Below are 20,834 nucleotides of genomic sequence, written 5' to 3' on the forward strand. Positions count from 1 at the left end.
CTCACCACTTCATTTCTTCTGTCCCTGAGTTTGGTTAGGTAGGCTTAGTAATGGTTAATAATGTTTCTTTCCTTTCTCCCTCTCTCTTCGTAATTACTGCTGGTACCGCTGTGGCTGATGTTCTTATTTATTCAAGCCTGACAAGGTCAATGACCTACCATATTTTTTCTGTCCTATGACTCCCCTTTTATTCCACTGCTGCCAGAATAATCTCTCTCTCTTTTTTTTTTCCCCAGAATAATTGTTTATGTGTAGTGCAGATCAGGTTCTGCCCCAAGCCCCAGATGGTCTGTCTACCGCATACAAAATGAACTCTGATATTCAAGGCCCCCCAAACTTGTGCTTGCTCCCTCCCCAATCTTCCTAATTGTACTCTCCACCGTGGTGTCTAGATGCTGTGCATTCCAGCAACAGCCCCTGGTGCAGTCTGGGCGAGCTGACTGCTTCCCAGTAGACATTCCCATGCTTTGCTGCCCCTCAACTTTTGCAGACCCCATTCACCTTCCTCTCTGTTGATTACAGTCCAGTCTAACTGTAATGTAAATAAAAGCTAACTCTAATGCTAGTTTTAAATGACCTTTAACACACCCACTGCTAAAAACCCTTGGTTGGCATTTAGTTACACATTAGTTTCATTATAATTTAAATTATCATGTCTGTGAGTCTTTTCAAATGTATTGTAAGTTACATGGGGTCAATTACAGGGTTCTTATGCTTTTTTTTTGAGACAGAGTCTCACTTTGTAGCCCTTGGTAGAGTGTTGTGGCGTCACAGCTCACAGCAACCTCCAGCTTTTGGGCTTAAGCGATTCTCTTTCCTCAGCTTCCCAAGTAGCTGGGACTACAGGTGCCTGCCACGACTCCCGGCTACTTTTTGTTGCTGTGTGGCTGGGGCCGGTTTGAACTTGCTAACCTCGGTACATGGGGCCAGTGCCCTACTCACTGAGCCACAGGCGACACTCTTTTATACTTTTTTGTGTGACCCCAGAGCCCAGGACTATATATAATTGCTGGCTGCTAGATTCTATTTAGGTTATATTGATAGGATGCTTTTTTTCCTCCTCAAGTAGAGGGACTGGCAAAAAAAGGAAAGAATAGAGGCATTCCTGCTTGAATAAATAACCATACTCATATAAAAGCAAACATTTGGTGAAATCCAAAAACAAAAGTAGCCATGGAGAGACTTTGAAATAGACAGACATTGATTATCACTGTCAGGGAAACGGCTTCCCTTGACTTCTCATATAACCCTTTCTGGTCTTTAAAATGACTTCTTTACTATTGCTTAAAAATGTTCAGTTTAATGTCAGAAAAAATTCATCATAGAAATTTAAATCCTCCAAACTTGGTGGGACTGGTGGCAGGTGGGTAAGTGGCAGGTTTAAGACAGTTACCACCAAAAATCTTCAAGGATTTGTGAATGTAACTGAATTGATGTTTTCCCACTTTTTGTTCTAACTAAGGGTGGACTCCTCATTAAACTAAGGGCATAAGTGAAATTTTTGCTGAAAAGTTCTAGAATAATACTTGAGGAAGATGAGATAAATAGGGTTCCATAGCAAACCCAATAGTACGTAAGAGTAGACCGACTAAATGCAATACCCGCAAACCCAACATTCCTGAATTTTAGGAGCAAATGACTCCCACTGTTTTATTGGTACTGACATGTTTGGACATCAAGTAACTATTGACCTCAGAATAGGGAAAGAAAATATGGCTCACCCTGAGCTTCGGTTATAAATGGTTGGGGAGAGTGAGGTTACCCATATTCTCCATGGACAAGGAAAAAGACGGTAGCTGCCTGCCATGTATTGGCCAACCCTCATTAAGAGTCACGAAAAAAGTCCTCCCTAACTCAGTCCATCAAAAACCCACCTGTCCTGCCAAGTCCCATTTAAGCCCAGTGAGCCCTGAGCCTGTGCCACGAGTCCCCAGCGCTCCCTCACTTCTTAATTCAGTGGCTAGTCTGGACCACTTGTGTGGCACCTGCCATACACTGTGACTGTCATCTGCTATAGATTATAGAACGTTTCTTCTATATACATCTGCAGAGGCAAGAATCCCATTACAATGGGATTGAACCTCTCTGTGGGTCAATCCAGTGAGCCTGAGTTGTGACTGAGCTAACGCTGAGTTAGAGCCCGTGGGTTGCAGCTATGAAAGCAGCAGTTCTGGAATGCCAGAGACATGGAGGTGCCTTCCCTCCCTTGCCCTCTCTTTGCCTGCTTCTTCGTGTCTGCTGGGTGGACACACTGACTCCTGGAGGTGGTGCAGGACAAGGACAGGCTGAGCTCGTCCTTGGAGCACTCAGGTCCTGGGATAGGAGAATGTGTCTGGGGAGGTTTTCAGAGCCAAGAGTCCCCCAAGGAAGAACATACCAAATGTGTGTGTTTGCTTTTGGAAGGAAGAACATGCACCACCAAACAACGCAGGTAGAAATGGGCATTTCCTTGTTTACTCGACTACAGAATCCTCCATGTTTTCTTGTCATTAAACCTCAATCTTGTCTAAGAGTCAGAGACTCTCTGAGGGGACTGGGCCACTCCTGCTCCCTAGTTAGTCAGAACCAGCTGTAGGTGTAGCCACTGTAGTAATTCTCCTCCTGGCCGTGTGTGGTGTGGGCAGGAGTGCACAGTGCAACTCTGGCCAATTAGCTGCCCTCACAGGGTCAATGCATTGGAGATGTCTGAAAAGGTTTTATTCATTCCTAAAAAGGGCTGTAGTCCATGTAACTTCCTTTTTTTTGCAGTGTGAGGATTCAATGCTTGGTGCCACTACAGCTGTCTTTTAATCACGGAGGTGAGGCCTGAGGACAGAGTGAAGATGGCAGAGTTGGGGAGAGGGAAGAAACCGGCTCCCCGAGCCCTGAACTAATTCAGGAAATCCCACACCTCCATACTTCTTTTACCACTTCGCATCAATTTTGAGATGTATTTTTTGGTGAGATTTTAACAATTCTGAAATTTAACATCTTAGGCTGCATCTTTTATGGCATGCCATAGTTATACTGGCAGCACTTTTTTTCTTTCTTAATGAAATCTAAAATAACTGGATGTTTCACAAAAAGCTGCATTGAAGATTTCATGAATTGTGAAATGTCCTTATTGTTAGTTGTCTTTAGCAGGTTTTCTGTTACTTTCCTCTGAAAATCTCCCCGGTGATCAGCTCTTCTCTTCAGAGGAGGATACCGTGTGGGAAGAGTCTTTGCTACCCACCCTTCATCAGCACATGATGGAGACAGTCCAGAGTGTGGCTGGACTCTCCCCTGGGGGAGACTCTTGTCTTCCTGGGATTTGGAGCAAGTCACCTGTGCAGGACCCTCCTTCTCCCTAGGCAGCATCACTGAAGTAACTGAAGCTTACTTTATGGCTGGTGCAGATCTTAAAATAACCAGTCAGATGGGGGTGTCACCTATAATGACAATGGTCTTGGGCTTTCTGAAGTTTAGAGTCCAGGCCTACCTAGCTGGAGGTAAGAAAAGACCACAGGAGAGGGCTACAAGTGGGTCAACTAAATCCAGGGCAGCAATGCTCAGCCCCTGCCAATAGCATAGCCTCAGAGTAGCAGGGGACTCTTTAGCCCTTCCCACTGCTGGCCAGAGGCAGGGCTATGCACCCTCCCCATCACAGCCTCTCCCCCTGCCCGCCTCCTTCCCCTCTCCTCCCTTCTCCCTGCGGTCCCCAGTGGTAGAGGGGCTGAGATTAGCACCTCCAAACCTTGAGATGTCACTCTTCATTTTAAGTTATGTTTCCACCCTAGATAATTTAAAATACAAGATCACAAAATAAAATTATGACTTGGGAGGGCCCCCATGTCACCTCAGATAGACTAGTGAATGACAGGCGTGTACCCATCTTACTCAGAGGGCAAAGGGGAGTCTTCCAATTCTTTGAAATGAATTTTAGTTATGTTTTCTAGAGACTTCTTTCATTCAGAAGAAAAGCAGCACTCTCATTGAGAAGAAAAGCAGCAGTTCAATCTTGTTGGCTCTGGCCTTCCCTGGTTTTGGAGAGCGCAAGATGGACCTTGTAAGGGGTGGAGAGGAAGGGTAATCAGCCCCTCAGCAGACCGCACTGGCCGGTGAACATCTCCGAGGGCAGGTGCAGCCTACAGGGCCGCAGGTGTTGGCTGCTTTCCACCTCTTTCCTGTCCCTCCGCCCCTCCTCCCACTCAAGTTCAAGTGCAGGTTCTCTTCTAAGCCTCTGGGCAGCCCTACCCTGGGCTAAAGCTAGGGAAGCCGAGTCACTCACCCGCATAGAAATACTCTGGGGACTTGTCTTCTGATGATAAATCCTTTATGGTGCCTCCGAACCGAAACCATAGCCCAAAAGCGATGACGGCTGATCCAGCCAGCTAGAAGGTAAACAAGAGGATGTTTATAGTGGGAGGGGACAGAGTGCACAGATGTAAGGGCTGGCCCCGGCACAGAATGCTGCCGGCTGGATGGGGCTACCCTTTAGAAATTACCTAGCCCACCCTTCAAGTTTTATAGGGGAGGAAGCAAAGGCTCAGAGAGGAGAGAGGGGGTGTTCAAATCCCCTTAGGCCCCTAACGGGATGTCAGAACTTGGCTTTCCTGGTTCTCCACGCTGCCTGGATGCCCTGCGGTTTTGGGCACACACAGCACAGCTAGGAAGCATCTCAAAACAATGCTCCCATGGTGTTTCCCCTGGAGGACACCTGCCCACTGCTTCATTGTCCCCTGTGGGGTGCACTGGACCTCCTCACCAGTTTCACAGTGAGAGGTGCTTGTGTCTCAGCCGCCAGGTCACCGAGAGCAAGATGAACCCTAAGACCTGGGGGAAACCCACTTTTCTAAATTGGCAGAAAATACACCAACCTCAGCACCCACCCACACTTCATGAGTGCACAGTCCCCAGTTAGAAAGCCACTTTGGGGGTGTCTGTAACCCTAGCTCCCCCCAGTTCTACATGTCACTGCCCAGCCTGGGGCTGGTTTTGAAGGCAGGGAGGCAGCCTGGTCATTTTTTTTTTTTCTCTTTTCTTTTTTGGTTGCTATTTTGAGTTTCCATGGAAAGTGAGGAAGGAAAAAATAATTTTCTGAAAAAGCATGGTCTGTGTGCCGTGTGGCTCATGGAGAGGCTGAGTGGCTGGCGCGGGCAGCGCTGGGCAGGCTGGCGGCTGGTAGAGTCATCACCGGCTTCCTCTCCTTCTCCACTCTGAAGCCTTTTGTGAGGCCCAGCATGGAAGCAGAAAGCCCTTTCTGCCATCACAGGACTGTCACAACTGCAAGCCAGAAGGCTGGAGTCAGGGTGCTCTCTCCACAAACACCAGTTGAATTTCACTGTATCATTCAATCAACAGACATGTACTGGGCACCTTCTGGGCTGGCGGCACTATGGGAAAGTAAGCAGGGAGGTAAAAATAGCCTCCTGACTCTGCCAACCCATCTAGTCGCTGTGCGGCTGCCCCTGCCCAAACAGAGCAGAGCGTGTACAGATGCCAGCCACAGGAAGTCAGAGGACAAAAGTCGGAGGAGCAGAGGGCTAATGAGAAAATGCCATGTCAAAGTCAGGGGTAGATCAGAGGCTTTCTTATGCAGGATGCTTCTGTCCTTTGGGGTGGCTTATAAAGGATCTGGCACCATCCTTTAGGACTATCTGGCTGCATTTATCCGAGGACATCATTCTTCACTTCTGCCCCCTAAGGCCCATTCCCCTTATAGTTCCTTCAGAAAAGCAGTGTGACTCCAGTGAGGAGGAGTCAGAGGGGCAGAGCTCTGCAAGCTGGAGTCTCCCCCGTGGAATAACTAAAAGTTTCCAGTACTCGGAGGAAAGTACTAGTTGGATAATGTGAGGGACAGCTAAAGGAACTGCGCTCAACCAGCTTTTGAAAGACCTCTCCATTTTCAAAAAGGGCAGCAGGACATGGAAAGCTATTGAAAGAAGTCTTGCCATTAGCAATATTTATTATTGAAGGGCGGATTACATGCGACCTTTCCCCTTTCTCACTGTATCATCTAAGTTTTCTTATTAAGGATGTATTTTCTTTTATCTTTTAAAAAACATTGGTTTTTAAAAGCATTAAATGATGTTGTTGTTTTTCAATCTAGAAAAAGTGGGGAGGGTCTTTGTAAGCCATGCTTCAACCCGGGAGGGAGCCAACTTTGAGGTCCTCACAGTTCCTGCACAGGCAGAGAGCAATGCCCTCAATCAGGCTCTGTCCCTAGGAGCACCCAGCCAGCCTCATAGGCAGCCCTGCGCACCCTTGTCTCTGCGGCAACTTGACGGAGTTTCCAAACACAAAGCAACATCTATTGACAGAGGCATCAGGCCAAAGCCAGCGGCCTCTGAGCAGACTGCGGAGGAGGTGACCGGTCCCAGGGACACCCTACCACGAGGCCACATTTTTGGAATCTTTGTACACAAAACTCTAATTTATAGCTGTCTGGGATCGTCCTCCCAGACGGAGCACATTTGTCCAGCTCTGGCACAGATGTGTTTGATGCATAATGGAAAATTAAAAGAGAGGTTGCAATTTAAAGCCATCGGGCAATTGGAAAAAAATCTGCGCTTGCTTACCCATGTGCCCCATCCCCAAACCACATGGGTTTCCTCCTGGGTCAAGGACACTGTGGCTTAGCCAAATGTCATCACTGTGTGGAAGGGAATCCTCCCAGCCTGCTGCCACCTGCTATGCTGGGGCACCGTGGCGAGGGCCTGGCCAGGCTGATGGTGCTTGTGACAAGTTGGTGATCCCTGCTTTGGAAAGCGGCATCAGCAGAGACCATGTAGCCCTCCAGTTCTTTTAAACTCACCATTCCTGAAAGGCTCATGGAATGCTCTGCGCTCATGGGACTTGGGCTGGTCTACCACATGCTAGAAATTGCTTGAAGAAAAATCACACCGATTCCAGTCCAGTCAGGAACAAAGTGAGCAAGCGAGAATCACTAAGTTCTCACCATTCTCCACTTCCATTGAGATGGAAGAGATGGTGTCCCCATGAATTGAGGGAAGCCTGCAAGTCCCTCTAAGTTTTAACCCTAGGGGGCCTAACCTCGCCATGTCCCTATTCTCTCTTTCAGTCCCATCCACCCTTTTGCATGGAGACACAGCATCGCACGTCGGCCAACTTTAACACAAACAAGAAGCTGCCTCTTTTTCTTTTCTTCTCCTTCCCCTCCTCTCACCTCCTTTCCTTTCTTTCCTGTCTTTCTTCTTTGCATGTTTATTAAGAGTCAAGTATGGTCCAGGCCAGATGCTGGGCTCACCATCAGGGAAATGATGATAAAGACACAGCTCCCACTTTGACAACCAGGTAGAGTAACAAACGTGATCCGGTGCAGGGAGTGTGTGGCCAAGGAAGGGCCGCCACGGGACTGGAGCAAAGCGCAGACGCTGGCGGGAGGCACAGGCCAGGACATTTTCATTTACATCTTCAAGAATGAGTTAGAAGTCACAGAGCTGGAAAGAGCTCCAGGCAGAAGCACAGCGACCGGCTTCCTCTCCTTAGCTGATGAGCAGGGGAAAGGCGATGAGTCAGGGCATCTGAGTCCGGGGCTTGAGAGGGGACTTGGGGCAGACTTGGACTAGCTGCTCACTGGCTACTACCTTGGAAATTCCATGGTGGGGGGGTCCTGAGGGGAGTGGGAGGAAGGGGGGAGGGAAAAAGAGGGGCAAACAATCAAGAGCAAGAGATACAGGCCTGAGCAGCTGAGGACCAGACAGAGGACACTAGGGCGTGGACGCGGAGGGCTATGAGAACCACTCAGCATCATTGGACCCACTAAGGAACTTTGGTGAGCGCTGCCCTGCTTCCTGGACCAGTCCCAAGCTGCGTGCCTTTGGAACAATTACAACCAGAAGTATAGTTATTTTTCTAGAAATGGACCTTTTTATACAAAAGCATGAGTTAGACTTTGGTGTCAATAATTTAAGAAACATTTATTGAGCATCTATTGTGAACCAAAAGCCAGGATCCAGAGGTCAGGAAGATCCAGTCCTTCTCCCAAGGATCTCAGGGGCTTGTGGAGACTCTAATCCCAACTGGGTAGCCCAGGAGGGAACCCAGCCCTCCATAAACAGCCCACTGGAATCCACATGAAAAGATTCTGGAAAGCATCATCCCTTGTGCCATTATTCTTTTTCTGCAGACAGCTTTGTGCGAGGCACTCAGAGAATGTGATAAAATAGAATTGTGAGGACAAGAGTGTGTCCACTATTTAATAAGAGAAGAGAAGTAAAATAGGAAACAAAAGATAAGAAGAAATAGGGAAAGGAACAGACAAGTAACATGTAAGTCCATGTCATTAAACAGAGAATCCTAAGATACGATTATAATACAGCTCTTCATGGGCAAGTTATTTCAGTAGCTAACCATATTCCACAGTCTGCAGGATGCAAAATTTCAAACTGTAAGCATATGTCTTTAGAGAAAACAGTTCGTGTTCTAAAACTAAAAAGCCAGAAGGCAAGACTGAGACCTGATTAGAAAGCATTTAAAGCAAAGTGGATGGACAAAAGTTTCCTTCAATGGCCATCCGCCCCAAACAAGTCATTTAGCAGGAGGCAGAGCTCATTAATGGATTTTCATTTTATTTAACTGTTTTTATTTCCACTTTCCTGCGTTTGCTAATAAAATGTTACTCTATGAGGACATATATATATATTTTTTTAAAAAGGCTTTTCTGAATTGCAAACGTGGTGCCTTGGAGGACACAGTCTTGTTGGAGGGGGTTGGTGCAGAGATGCAAGAATGCAAAAATCACGGCCCTCCCCAGTGGCTCCTCCAGTCTGCCCAGCTGCCCTTCCTCCCCCATGCTAGCCAGCTGGATCACAAAGAGCAAATATATGCCATCTGCTCCATGGTGACCATGCCCAGCCAAAGCCCCTCTTTTTATGGGCAATAAACTATCCCTTACGGGGTTCTAGACAGCACCTGTCTTATACCTGAGTAGGAACCCACTACTAATGGTGCTCAGATGCTCCAGCCAGTTTCAGGCCCTTCTCCCACCTGGAGGCCTCTGCTCTTGCTTTGTCCTTGGCGTAGAATTCTCTCCCCTTAGCTCTATTGTCATTCCTGGAGAAGCCTACCAGGCTTCCATTACAGCTCATTAATCTTTTCTACTTAAATATTTCTGTATACATATTTTTAATTAAGGACACAGTTCTGCTGGTTTCCCAAACACTTTCCTTTCTGTGGGGCACAGAGGGCTCCCAACAGACATTTGATAAATGGACGAGTAGAGGGTACCACTCAGGCTATGTTATGGCCCGAACTGTATCCCCTCAAATTCATGTTGAAGCCCTAACCCTCAATGGGGCCTTTGGTTAGGAGAGCACCAGGTTTACAAAAGGTTATGAGGATGGAGACAACATTGTAAGACCAGTGCCCTTACCTGAAAAGGCACCAGGGAGTTCTTGCTGTCTCTGCACCACACAAGGACAGGCCAACCAGGTAGCTGTCTGCACGCTGAGAAGACAGCCCTCACCAGATCACCATGCTGGCATTCTGATCCCCAATTTCTAACTTCCAGAACAGTGAGTAATTTCTGTTTAAGCCACCCAGTCTATGGTATTTTTTAAAAAATGTCAGCTTGAGCTAAAACGGGCTGACAGAAGCAATTGTCCATAATTCTCTCACAAGTCTCCAAGGGAATAATAACTTCACAAGGTACTATTTTCAAATTCATCTGCACCTGGAACACACTCTAGATACCTTGGCAGGCACTGGGTAAACACACTGTTGAATGTTCCCAGCAAAACACTAGCACAGAGGAAGAGAAAACAAAACTCGAGCATGGAGTGTGAGTTCTGTGTTTTCCTAAGCCCGTGGGGATGCTTGCCCAGCACCATGCATGGACACGCAAATAAATCTATACATACTATGTTTTCTACTGGTAGGGGCATAGGAATATTTAATAAGATTTAAGCAGCGCGCACACACACACTGCACTTGAAATGAAAGATGAACACAGGATGAATGCTGGGTGTATATACAACCCAGCTCAGTATAAGTCTCTTCTTTGGGATGAAGTCACGCAAAATTGAAAATGATGCTCCAGCCCGAGAATTTTCGTTAAATGCTTTTAAGCTTACACTTGCTCTTGGTGGCAATTCTCATCCCAGATGGAATCATGTAATGAGCACTTACGATTCTTGATCTGACTGTAAACCCCATTATGATACCATGAGGGTAATGGGGTCTCATCCTTTTAGCAGCAAGAGTCAGAAGCACATTTGCTCTGGAAGATGATACTAATTTTCTCAAAGAGGAAAATCAGCTCTGAAGGTTTTCATCCTGTTACGTGGAAAAAACAAGGCAAGGATTCAGATGGCACTTTCTCAAAGCAAGGATTTTACCAGAAAAAAACCCCACAGAAGTGGAATGCCATATGACATGCCAAATGGCCTCTGAGGGAACTTGCTGCCTTGGCCTCGACATCAGGACCAGGTGAGAGAAGTGGGAGCAGGACTGGTCAGCACGTGGTGACAAGAAGGCCATGTTGCTTTCCGATTTCCTTATTATTTCCCTCACACAATTTCACAAGAACAAGCTCATGCTAAGGAAGACCTCCATCGGAAAGAGTATATGTTACAATCAATCAATGCTTAATTCTCTGCATTGGTGCACAATTCAAACTATAGAATCAGGAATGTTCTATTCATCTCTGGAAAGAACATCAGGCTGCCTATTTGTGCCAGAGACACCCTCTTCTTTTTGTTTAGGTGTTATAATGTCAACTCGCATGGATCAACAGACATTGCTGGGAGGCGGTTTAGAAGTGTGGGGGGAGGAGGGGCAGGAGGGGAATGGAAGTTTACCTGGGGTGAAAAACTGGCTGTGAATGATTGAGTAGACAATTTACAGACAGACAGTGGAAAGTGCGGCGTGTTAATTCGGCAGTCACACACAATGCCTTTTCTCTTAAAAAATAGAGAGAAAAGGAGGAGGAGAGTAAGGAAGAAGGGAAGCAGCAAGAGTTAGGAAAAAGATGACACCTGTGTAGTTTTCTTCCTAGGGCAGGCAAATGTCACAGACTGCTTGGTAATGATTCCAGAGAGCAGGTAGCTCCATCAAGCGAAGACCAAGTACATACAATCCAGTCCACAGGAGTGAGGAATACTCAGCGTCACCCCACCTCCGCTAGGGGATAAGCTCTGGGAGGATAACAATGTCCTTCCCAGGCTTTCTGAGCTTCCTCCTTCCAGCATCTCTTATCCTAGGCTTGTACCGCAACACATAATCACATACCTTAGACACCCAATGACTATGTGACACCTCGTCTTTATAGAGATGAGACATTGGTCAAGATGGGACATTAAACAGTATTTATTTTATAGCCTAATATTCTTCAAGGTGTTTGACAGAACTACTTTGGAGCAAACAGGATTCTTAAATATTGGCCAATAATAATGATCTTTTCCCAGTTACAGTTGAGACAAAGACAAAAAAAAAGTTTCAAGTAGAACTCAGGCTAGATCGCAACAACCCAAAATATTCTGTATAATGTATAAGAGTCACCTTGGATGGAATCCAGCAGAAGTCATGAAAATATGGGTTGATGTGCTACAGAGATTTTTTTTTTTTGCAGTTTTTGGCCAGGGCTGGGTTTGAACCTATCACCTCCGGTATATGGGGCTGGCGCCCTACCCCTTTGAGCCACAGGCGCAGCCCTACAGAGATTTTTTTTTTTTAATAGCAATTTTACCAGATCTGTTTGAGGTCAGGAAGGGGGCAGCACTGGCCCATTCACAGAGGACTGGCCAGATGGGGACTTGTGCAGGAAGACACAGTCAGCTCCCCGGAAGATGCTGGCAGCTTCTAACACACCCCTGGCCCTGTCCATCCCTGGCAGGGGGATCCTGCCATCTCTGCCCCTGGTTCACAATCTGACTCTTTCCCAGTCACCATTACGAGGGGGAGGACAGAGCTTGGTACACATATTGGAACATCTGCCAACTGCTATTCCAGAAATTTTAGTTCTTTGTGCACAGAGTGAATGACAATGTCCTTAGACAGGGTCATACAAACCCGTCCTCACCTGCAGCGCTGTGTTGTGGAGGAGCTGCGGGGGGACACATTGGGGTCCGAGAGGTCTGGGTTTGAATCAGGCTCTGCCAGTTCCTAGCTCTGTGGTCTGAGGAGAACCACTTGGCCTCTCTAACCCCAGCTTCTCCACTTGCAAAATGGTCATCACAAACCCGCCTCCTTGACAGATCAAATGAGTCCACATCACACATGGCAAACAGGGAGAGCCCAGCGTTTGCACTGGTGTGTTGCTGGTAAACTCACTGGCACTGCCGTCAGACTGAAGGCTTCACCTTCAGGAGAGGAAACCCCACTCCTGGAGTTCTCTTGCCACCGTCCTCTGCTCGCATTTATTTCAGCCCTATGCTCCTTCTTTCCAGACAGCTGGAATTCTCTGGAGTTTCCTAACCCTTCTGTACCAGAAAGTTAGTGGCCTTTTACAGAGACCATGTCCTCTCCTCTTTAGTGTTTTTAAGACCCAATAATAGAAACACATGAAAAGATGCAGTTAGGAAAGAATAATTAAACTGAGGCTCGCGCTGTCCAGTAGAATTTTCTCCAGTGATGTAAATGTCCTCCATCTTGCTGACCAATACTGTAGCCAACTATGGCCACTGAACACTTGAAAAGTGGCCAGTGGGACTGACAAATGGAATGGTGCATTTTGTTTAATTTTAATTAATCTAAATAGCCTCATGTGATCAGCAGCATGACCAGTGTCTTGGACAGCACCGGTGGAGAACTCACTGGCTCAAGCCATGGCTCAACCTTCTCTCCCAGTAGTCTGTAAACTTGGAGCCTAGAGAGACTCGGGGGCACGCACACGGGCCCAGCTCTGTGTTGGCTACTCCAGGACCTGGGCAGGGCTCTTCAAATCTTTGTAATCTTTGTACATCTGTTTCCTCATATGTAAACGGAGTGATAGTAGCCGCTATCTCGTAGAGTGGTTGTGAGGATTAAAGGAATTAACAATAAAATATGCTCAGGAAAGCAGCTGGCACACAGCTTGTATATATAGCACTTACTATTCTTCTGCAAGATTTTGCTGCTGAGACTAATTTGTTAAACTGACTCCTGATACACAGCCTCTCTCAACCCACCTCCTACTTTTACTCTGCTGTGAACTGAGCAGTAGAGTTCTCAGCATCTCTCCTGCCTCTCCCATATGCCTGAGGATCATTACTGTTAGCCAATATTTAAGAATCCTGTTTGTCTGCCCCTGCATTTCTAGAATCCACGGATACAATCTCCCTGATCACAGACGTTACATGTTCCCAGTTAGTAGCGTTTCTTGTAGGTCCCAATAGGTTAGAACATTGAAAAAGCATGGAGGTTAAAATCAGAAGTCTTGGGACAGATTATCTACTGTGCCTGACTTTCAGCTTCCACATTTGTAAAATGGGAATAACCCCCACTATTTCATGGGATAGTTGTGATTCATTATCAGATAGGATAATGCAGGTGAAAGCATTTTGTAAACTAAAACATCAAATGAATGTTAATTTGATCATTTCCATCAAATCTAAAGATGATGTAAAGGGCTGGCCAGTATAACCCAAGGTAATTCATCTGTAACTTTAAGATGTGCTCCCGTCCATCCGGTATCCCCCTGTTGCTGGCATTGTTCTTGTCTTAATTCCTTGGCAACCATGACATGGCTTGTTTCAGTGATCTACAGAGCATCATGGCTGTGCTGTGATATTAACTGTCACTGTCAGTATTAAGGGTGGGGGATGGAGGTCATGTTCTCTTTTGTTACACATGGCTGGAGGCCCAAAGATGATGTTTTAGAATAACACAGTGAAGTGCAATGGACAGTGGACAAGTGGCCTCCTGGCCATTCTAGAAACCATCAACCACTAGCGTAAAGAAAGAGACTTAAAAGGTGAAATGGCAGCTGAATTAAGAGAACTGCCAAAAGCCAGCCAAGTGAGCAAGCCAAGAGAAGGGGTCCTCCCTGTCCCATTCAGAAACAAGTGCCACTTTCTGGTCTCTCACCCCTTCAGGCCACGTCTACAACAGCGGTTGTCCAAGTGTGGTCCCAGACGAGTATCACCCAGGGGCTTGCTGAAACGCAGAGCTCAGCACATGCCGTTAAACAAGACACCCAGGTGGCCTGTGTGCATATTAAGGTGTGAAGGGTGCTGGTCACCAAAGGCTTCCCATTGTCCTCTCTTGGCCCCCCTCGTTTATAGCACAGAGGCAGGGTGGGGCATAGCAGTCCTGCACTAGGGTCCGTGCACATGCTCCTGTTGGCCGGAGCATGCTGACCCCGCCAGGCACCGAGGGACTAGAAGGGGATGCGAGTAGGAGTGCCCTCAAGAAGCAAAGGCTAGAGAGGGAATAAACTACAATCAAGGTAAAACAGAGGCTACAACCAGCACAAGCGCATCAAGATCAAGGAATGTGTCTGACTCATTTTCGGGTCTTCAGCACTGAGCAGGATGTCAGGCACCTGGAAGGTGGGCAGCCCTCGTTTGCTGAGAGAACTGAGTGTCAAGGAAGGGATCTCTCCTTTTCACTCCATGCCCTTCATAAACTATGTAAGACGCGCTCCTTTGCTTGGTTGATTGGACTTAGGCCACCTGCTTACTTCCCCTTACCTTTAGGAACCTCTTGGATTCCAGATTCGACTTCCCCTATGTACTTCTAGTATTTAAATGTGACAATAACTAATATATTATTGAGTATTTACTATGTGCATGTACCATACTTATTACCTTAGATATACTAATTCATTTTATCTGCACAAAGATCACAGATTTATGTTGGTACTTTTTAATGTCCATTTTACAGATGAGAAAACTGAGATTCCAAAAAGTTGAACTTGCCAAGGTCTACAAGTAGTAAATCATGGAGCCAGGAATAAACTCAGGCAGTGTGATGCCAGTATCCACCTCCCAGGCTTTGAATTCCTGGGTTTGAAGTGCCACACTTCAGGGATCTGCCTGAGGTCTACCAGAACCCCAGCTCCGGCCTCCACAGACTGGCCCCTAGTATAGACGCCTTGTCCCTCCCAGCAACACTCGGTCCTTCTTGTCTACACTAGGGGAGGCGGAGCACTGCTGTCCTCTTCCTGCCTTGATAGAAATCAAAAATGAAGACTATCCCACAGCAAGGCTGAGGAAATTCCTATCTGCCTTTTTGGGTGGTCTAGCTTTTGGGTGGACCTCAAAGAATATTTTCTTTGGGTATTTTTTTCCTAAACCAGTCTTTCTGGTGGGTGATTGCTGGGAAGTTACTGTTTGAAGTTAGTTTGAGAAGGAGGCAGAGGTGACCTCTACCAACTTCATTTGAGTCAAACTTCTTTCATTCCCAAGCAAATGAACCAGTCTTTCCTTAAAGCACCTGTGAGGCATCACCAAGTGAAAACCCAAAGCTGCCTTACTGGCCGTTAGGAGGAAAGGACAGCAATTTCAAAGTTGCCATATATGGCATCTGACTGTCAACAATGAACGCCCTGCTTCCTGTCGGTCGGTACCGCGGAACAGTTAGTGTAGCACAATGATAGGAAAACGCTGAGCGTACAACAACAAACCAAGGAATAAACAGTGCCCAGGTTTTTCTTTAAACTCACATATGCGGGTGGATTGTAGTGTTTTATTTATATTGCTATGCAACGGAGGAAAAAAAATAAAGGTGATTTCAATGAAAGGCACAGGAATAGGCTGTGCTATCTGATTGCAGTGTCAGAATTTAGACTGATGTTGCGAGGGGTTTCATGTTAGGCATCAACCGTGATAACAGAAATCAATTTAGTGGGGTGAAGGGCTAGGTTTTTCTTTTGTTTTTAAAAATTCAGTGGCGAATACAGTCAGCTGCTCTGGACCAAGGAGTACTGAGCTGGCTCCGGGAGGATCTGGTTGAATGTTTATAGAACCAGGAGCACAGCCTAAGGAAACTTAAACCAAGCTGCCAGAAGAGGCTGCAAAACAATTTGTCAAGTCACAGATCACAAAACATACCCTGCCCCCTCTCCACGCCTGCTTCTGGCGAGTTTCTGACAGGAAAGGAAGTGCTGTCGCCAGAGGACCTTATACCTCAGAAGGGCAGGCACATGAGCTGCTAAGGGTGTGCGTACATGTTACACTTTAAGTCAAGGCGAAAGCCACTCCCTCCAGGAAAACTGTCCTCTGAGCCTTCCCCAAACTTCCTACAAAGCCCTCCAACCAGGAAAAAACAACTTCAGAAACGAGGGTGGAGGTTTTCTGGAATCAGGTTCCTTCAGTTATAGTGAAGGTAGATACCTAGATCATTAATCCCACACAATTGCTCTCCCCCAAATCATTAGGTACTTGGTTGGGTTTGTCCTTTTTTCTTTGGTTGTGCAGAGCTCCCCTCCACCCTGCCCCACCATAGAACTGGGGGAGGGGAAGGTCCCCATATTTCCCTACTGTGCTCCATCTATGTAAGCAAAGAACAAAGAGCTAGGTACTGATCAGGAGAAGACAGATTCAGTCCTTCAGATAAAGTTGACTATTGATTGTGCAAATCAAGAGAGCTATTCATACCAAGTTCTCTAACCTGAAGAGTCATGTATTCACCCTACAGATTATTTATTGAATGCCTCCTCTATGCTGGGTACTGTTCTGAGTGCTGGGGATACAGCTGTGAACAAAACAGAAAAAAAAATTCCTGTTTTCAGAGTCTTTTAAGTTCTAGTGGGGAAAATTAACAGGTATAAATTGAGAGTATGTTGTTCTCCTAAAATGAAGGAAAGCAGCAAGTCTGAATGCTTACTTAATAAGAATAATAATCATTAAAATTCTATGAGCCTACTACCCTGTTTCCCTGAAAATAAGACATCCTCCGAAAATAAGACCTAGCACATCTTTGGGAGCACACCTTAAAATAAGACACTGTCTTATTTTCGGGGAAACAGGGTATGTATTAGGCTCATAGAAAGTTGAGGTCAGATACTTTACACATTTCCTCTGAATCCTGCTAATCTAGTTGAGGAAATGAGATCAACGTGTAACTTTATTACTCCAATTGTACAGACGAGAAAACAAGACTAGAAGGAAGGATAACTTGCTCAAGCACACCCTGCTAGTCCAAGCCCCACCCAGCTCAGGATCTGTGCACTGGAGCCAGAGGGTCTCTGTCAGATGGTGGCCCACACGCCCCCTTCTCTGCTCCTCCCAGGGCGAATGGTGTGTCACTTTGCCCACCTCCATTCTCCCAGGCCTTCCAGGGTCAGCTTGAATATCTCCTGGTTAAGGAGAACTTTTCTGTTTCCTCACCACTAGTGTGATCCTTTCTCTGAAGTCCTTAATTAGATCATACACATGAAAGGTCATGTCTAACCCCAGTGGCTCACACATGGAGGCTCTCAAACATTGCTTTGTGCCCACTTCCCTTCTCACCATGTTCATGGTCAACAGTGTGAAATTTGTCAGTTGGTGCACTGTCTTACTTTTGTGGTGGCGTTCTACATGCATTGGCCTCATTTTCTCAACTAGATTAGCAGCCTAGGGAACAGCGTTTATATTTATAAATTATTGTTTGTTTGACAATTGTTTAATAGAGTAGTTCTCAAACTTGAGCCTGGATCAGAATTACGTGATTGCTGAGTCCCTTCCCCAGAACTTCTGATTCAGCAGCTTTGGGACAGGCTGAGAATGTGCATTTATGACAATTCCCAGGAGATTCTGATGCTTCTGGTCCAGGGACCACACTTTTGAGGACCACTAATTAACTGAATGCAGCACAGTGCTTAAGAGTGGGTAGGGTGAGTTTGCGTCCCATCTCTGCTACTCACTAGCTGTGTGACCTTGAGCAAGTAAACCCATTGGAGCCTCTGTTTCCTCATCTATAAAACTGGAGATAATAATAGTATACGCATCAGAACTGTTGGGAGGATTAAGTGTAAACATGAATGTAATGTACTTAGCACTGTCCCTGACACACTGAAAACACTCAATAAATGCTTCTGATTATCCCTGGGAAGGCTGGCACAATATCTGGCACTGAATAAATGCTGTATGCAGCCTTAGACTTCCTTCTCAGGGTTAAAACTTCTTTTGAATTTGTAAGCAGTGGGAGTGAAGGGTGTCACTTTATCATGACATTTATAATTAATAGCTTTTGAAATTAAAGCTAGACTACTAAAAAAACTTAACATAAATGGCCTTTAGAAATGTCTTTCCTGATAGCATGCTGGATCTAAATACCCAGGCGGACAAAATCCTTCTGGGGATGTCCCTAGAGTACCTCCTTGACACCTTCCACTGCAGAAGCATGCTGAAGATGGCCCCTTGGCCTCTGAAGCGCTTGGAGTTGCTGGAGTCACCAGGCCATCTGGGCTAATGGCTTGGCAGACACAAGCGGAGACCATCATTTAATAATTAAACAGTTGCAGTCATAGGAAGATAACTTTCCCAGAGCAGAGAGGAGAGCTACCTGCTCCAGCTCAGCACCTCCCCCCCCACACACCACTTCATCCAATGCAAGACCTGTATTTCCCCTCAGGGCCTAACTGAGCAGTTACACTGGCTGACAGTCTCTTAAGAAAGCCCAAAAGAAAATGTGCAGAAAAGACAATTCTTAGATCTTGTCTCTCAATCCTCCAGGGCCTGGGAAAGGGTATCCAGGGATCTAGTGATGGTCTAGCCCTAATCATGTCTCATTAATACAGGAGACAAGGGTCAAGGCCCTATCTCTCTGTGAGCCATTAATCCCAGGAATGCTGTCAGTTCCATAACCCCCTGCAAAATTGAATGAGATCATCTCTGGGAGTATTAGCATTTAGCAGAGGCAGCAGGCTGGCGATTGTGGGGAGATGCTGCCTTGGAAGCCCCTCCATTCCCCACCACCTCCTCTCATCCAGCGGTACCCTTCCCCAGTGCCCAGAAATAGACCGTCCCTGCCTCAATTTTCACTCCTACACCCGATTTCCTAAGCAAAACTATCATAGCCAGGTGGCGTGTCCGCACACTTCGGAGGGTTACACCCCAGACAGCCCCAAGGGCGGGGGTTTCTCTCCCCTTGCCTGGGCCAGGCCCCAGCTCCACTTGGAAGGCGGAGCGGAAGGGGGTGTGTGCACGGGAGGCTGCAAGGGAGCGGTGGCCGCCAGGGCCCGGGCCCCGAGCCCTCGGTGGGTGAGGAGGGGCTGGTACCCTGCACTTGGCATCACCAGCTGGGAGATAAAAACCAAGGCGGGGGCTCCTGACAGCCGCACGATGTCGCTCCCCTTCTCGTCGTTTTTCGGTGATCAATCTTTTCTCTCTCGGTTCTCTCTCCTCCATCCCTCCTGCCCTCTTTGTCTGCCGCCTTCTCTCCTTCGCCTTTTGAACACCCTGCCCTCTCCCGGAGCGCGGCTCGGGCGCCGCCGCGGTCAGCTCCCCGGGGACCCCGGCCCCGCGCCCGCCGCCCGGCCCCTGTCCGGCCCTCCGGCTCCGGGTCTCACCCAGAAGAGCAGGTTGAAGCCGAGCAGCAGGTACTTGATGCACCGCAGGCCCCCACGGAAGCGCCCCATGCTGCGACCCTGGCGGCGGGATCCCGAGTCTCAGATCCCCAGGCCCGCGCTCGGAGCGCCGGCAGCAGCGAGCGCCGGCAGGGAGGGGGCGGGGCGTCAGGCAGGAGGGGGCGGGGCGTCGTGGCGGGGCGGGGCGCGGGGCGGGGCGCGGGGCGGGGGCCTGCGAGGACCCCAAGCGGCTCGGCAGGCGAGAGGTGCGGGCACCGCCAGGGTGGAGATCCAGCCACCCCAAGCAGCACTTCAGCACTTCCGTGGTCGCACGGACCCTCTCCTCCCCTCCTGATGCGGGGACAGCCTTCCCAACCTTCCTGCGGCTGTCCGCTCTTTGGCGACCAAGGAGCGTCCACTTGGAACGCGGGGCCCATTTAATTAGCGCCCTATGCCTGCGATAATGGTTGAGGGATAAGGACACGGATGTGCAACCGTAGGAAGGTGACTTCAGGTAGAAGAGATAAGGTCTCCCCGATGCTGGTTGGACCCATCGCGGAGCACCCGGTTGAGTGGCAGAAGATGTGGTTCCTCGGGGCCAGGCCAGCCCACAGGCCGCGGAGAGGGGACCCTGCCTCCCGCCCCTCCTGCGTTCCTCTGAGGATTCTTACCTTAATAGGCAAGAACTGGGAGAAGGGGCGGGAGGGGGCTGCCCTCGGGAGGGGGCTGCCCTGGGCCGTGACAGCTGCTCCCACCCTGCTCAGGAGGCCCGTGCAGCGGAGTCTGGTTCCCCAGGTCCTGCTGGGGTCTGCTGATAGGAGAGTTTGGAAGGAAGCCAAGTTCTTATGATCTTAATTGTGATGTGGAGGTGGGAGAAAAGGGGGAGGTTTTTGTTTTGCTTTGTTTTTATTAAGTTTGGCTCTTGGCAGGGAAATCAGGCTCCTACTCCTATTGACTAAGTGTCTACAATATGTGGTGTCAGACAGTATGGGGGAGAGAGAAACGTGTAAAATTCAGGAAGCTTAATGTGTTGATTCAGCACAACTTTAAGTGCCTATTATAAGCCAGGCATAGTAGCAAGTGCCGGGGACTCGGCAATGATTAGACAGCAGGGCCTGGAACCACAGTCTGGTGGTAGAGACAGATGTGTAAGTTAAAGAGCTGGGAGGGTTGGCGGCCTCAAGAACACACATGGCCCTCCAGATCCCCAAAGCAACCCCTCCACCCAATCCAAGCTTTACAGAACAAATCAGAAGGCCACATGTCCCAAGGCCACAGGTTCACCAGCCCTGGTAGGCCAGGGAAGGGAAGGAGTGGGGAAAGAGAATGGACCCGACCTGGTCTGGAAAGACAAGTCTGAGCAGAGAGGAAGAGCAGTCCAGGCAGACAGAACGTGCAAAAAGCACAGTGCTGGGGAAAGCAAACCTGAAGAAGGATGAGA

The 20,834-nt window shown here is 47.8% G+C and overlaps 1 protein-coding gene across 1 annotated transcript in view; it reads right to left on the reverse strand.

The window, feature by feature from the left end:
- Positions 1-19,544, reverse strand: part of TSPAN2 (tetraspanin 2) — a 38,957-nt gene extending 19,413 nt beyond the window's left edge. The window contains exons 1-2 of the mRNA XM_053592562.1: positions 19,397-19,544; positions 4,250-4,352 (exon numbers count right to left, since the gene is read on the reverse strand). Of these exons, the coding sequence (XP_053448537.1) occupies positions 4,250-4,352; positions 19,397-19,465 (172 nt within the window). The 5' untranslated portion in view covers positions 19,466-19,544. The remainder of the gene's footprint in view (positions 1-4,249; positions 4,353-19,396) is intronic.
- Between the last annotated feature and the right edge of the window lie 1,290 nt (positions 19,545-20,834).

Source organism: Nycticebus coucang, chromosome 5, assembly GCF_027406575.1.
Source record: "Nycticebus coucang isolate mNycCou1 chromosome 5, mNycCou1.pri, whole genome shotgun sequence".
NCBI lineage: Eukaryota > Metazoa > Chordata > Mammalia > Primates > Lorisidae > Nycticebus > Nycticebus coucang.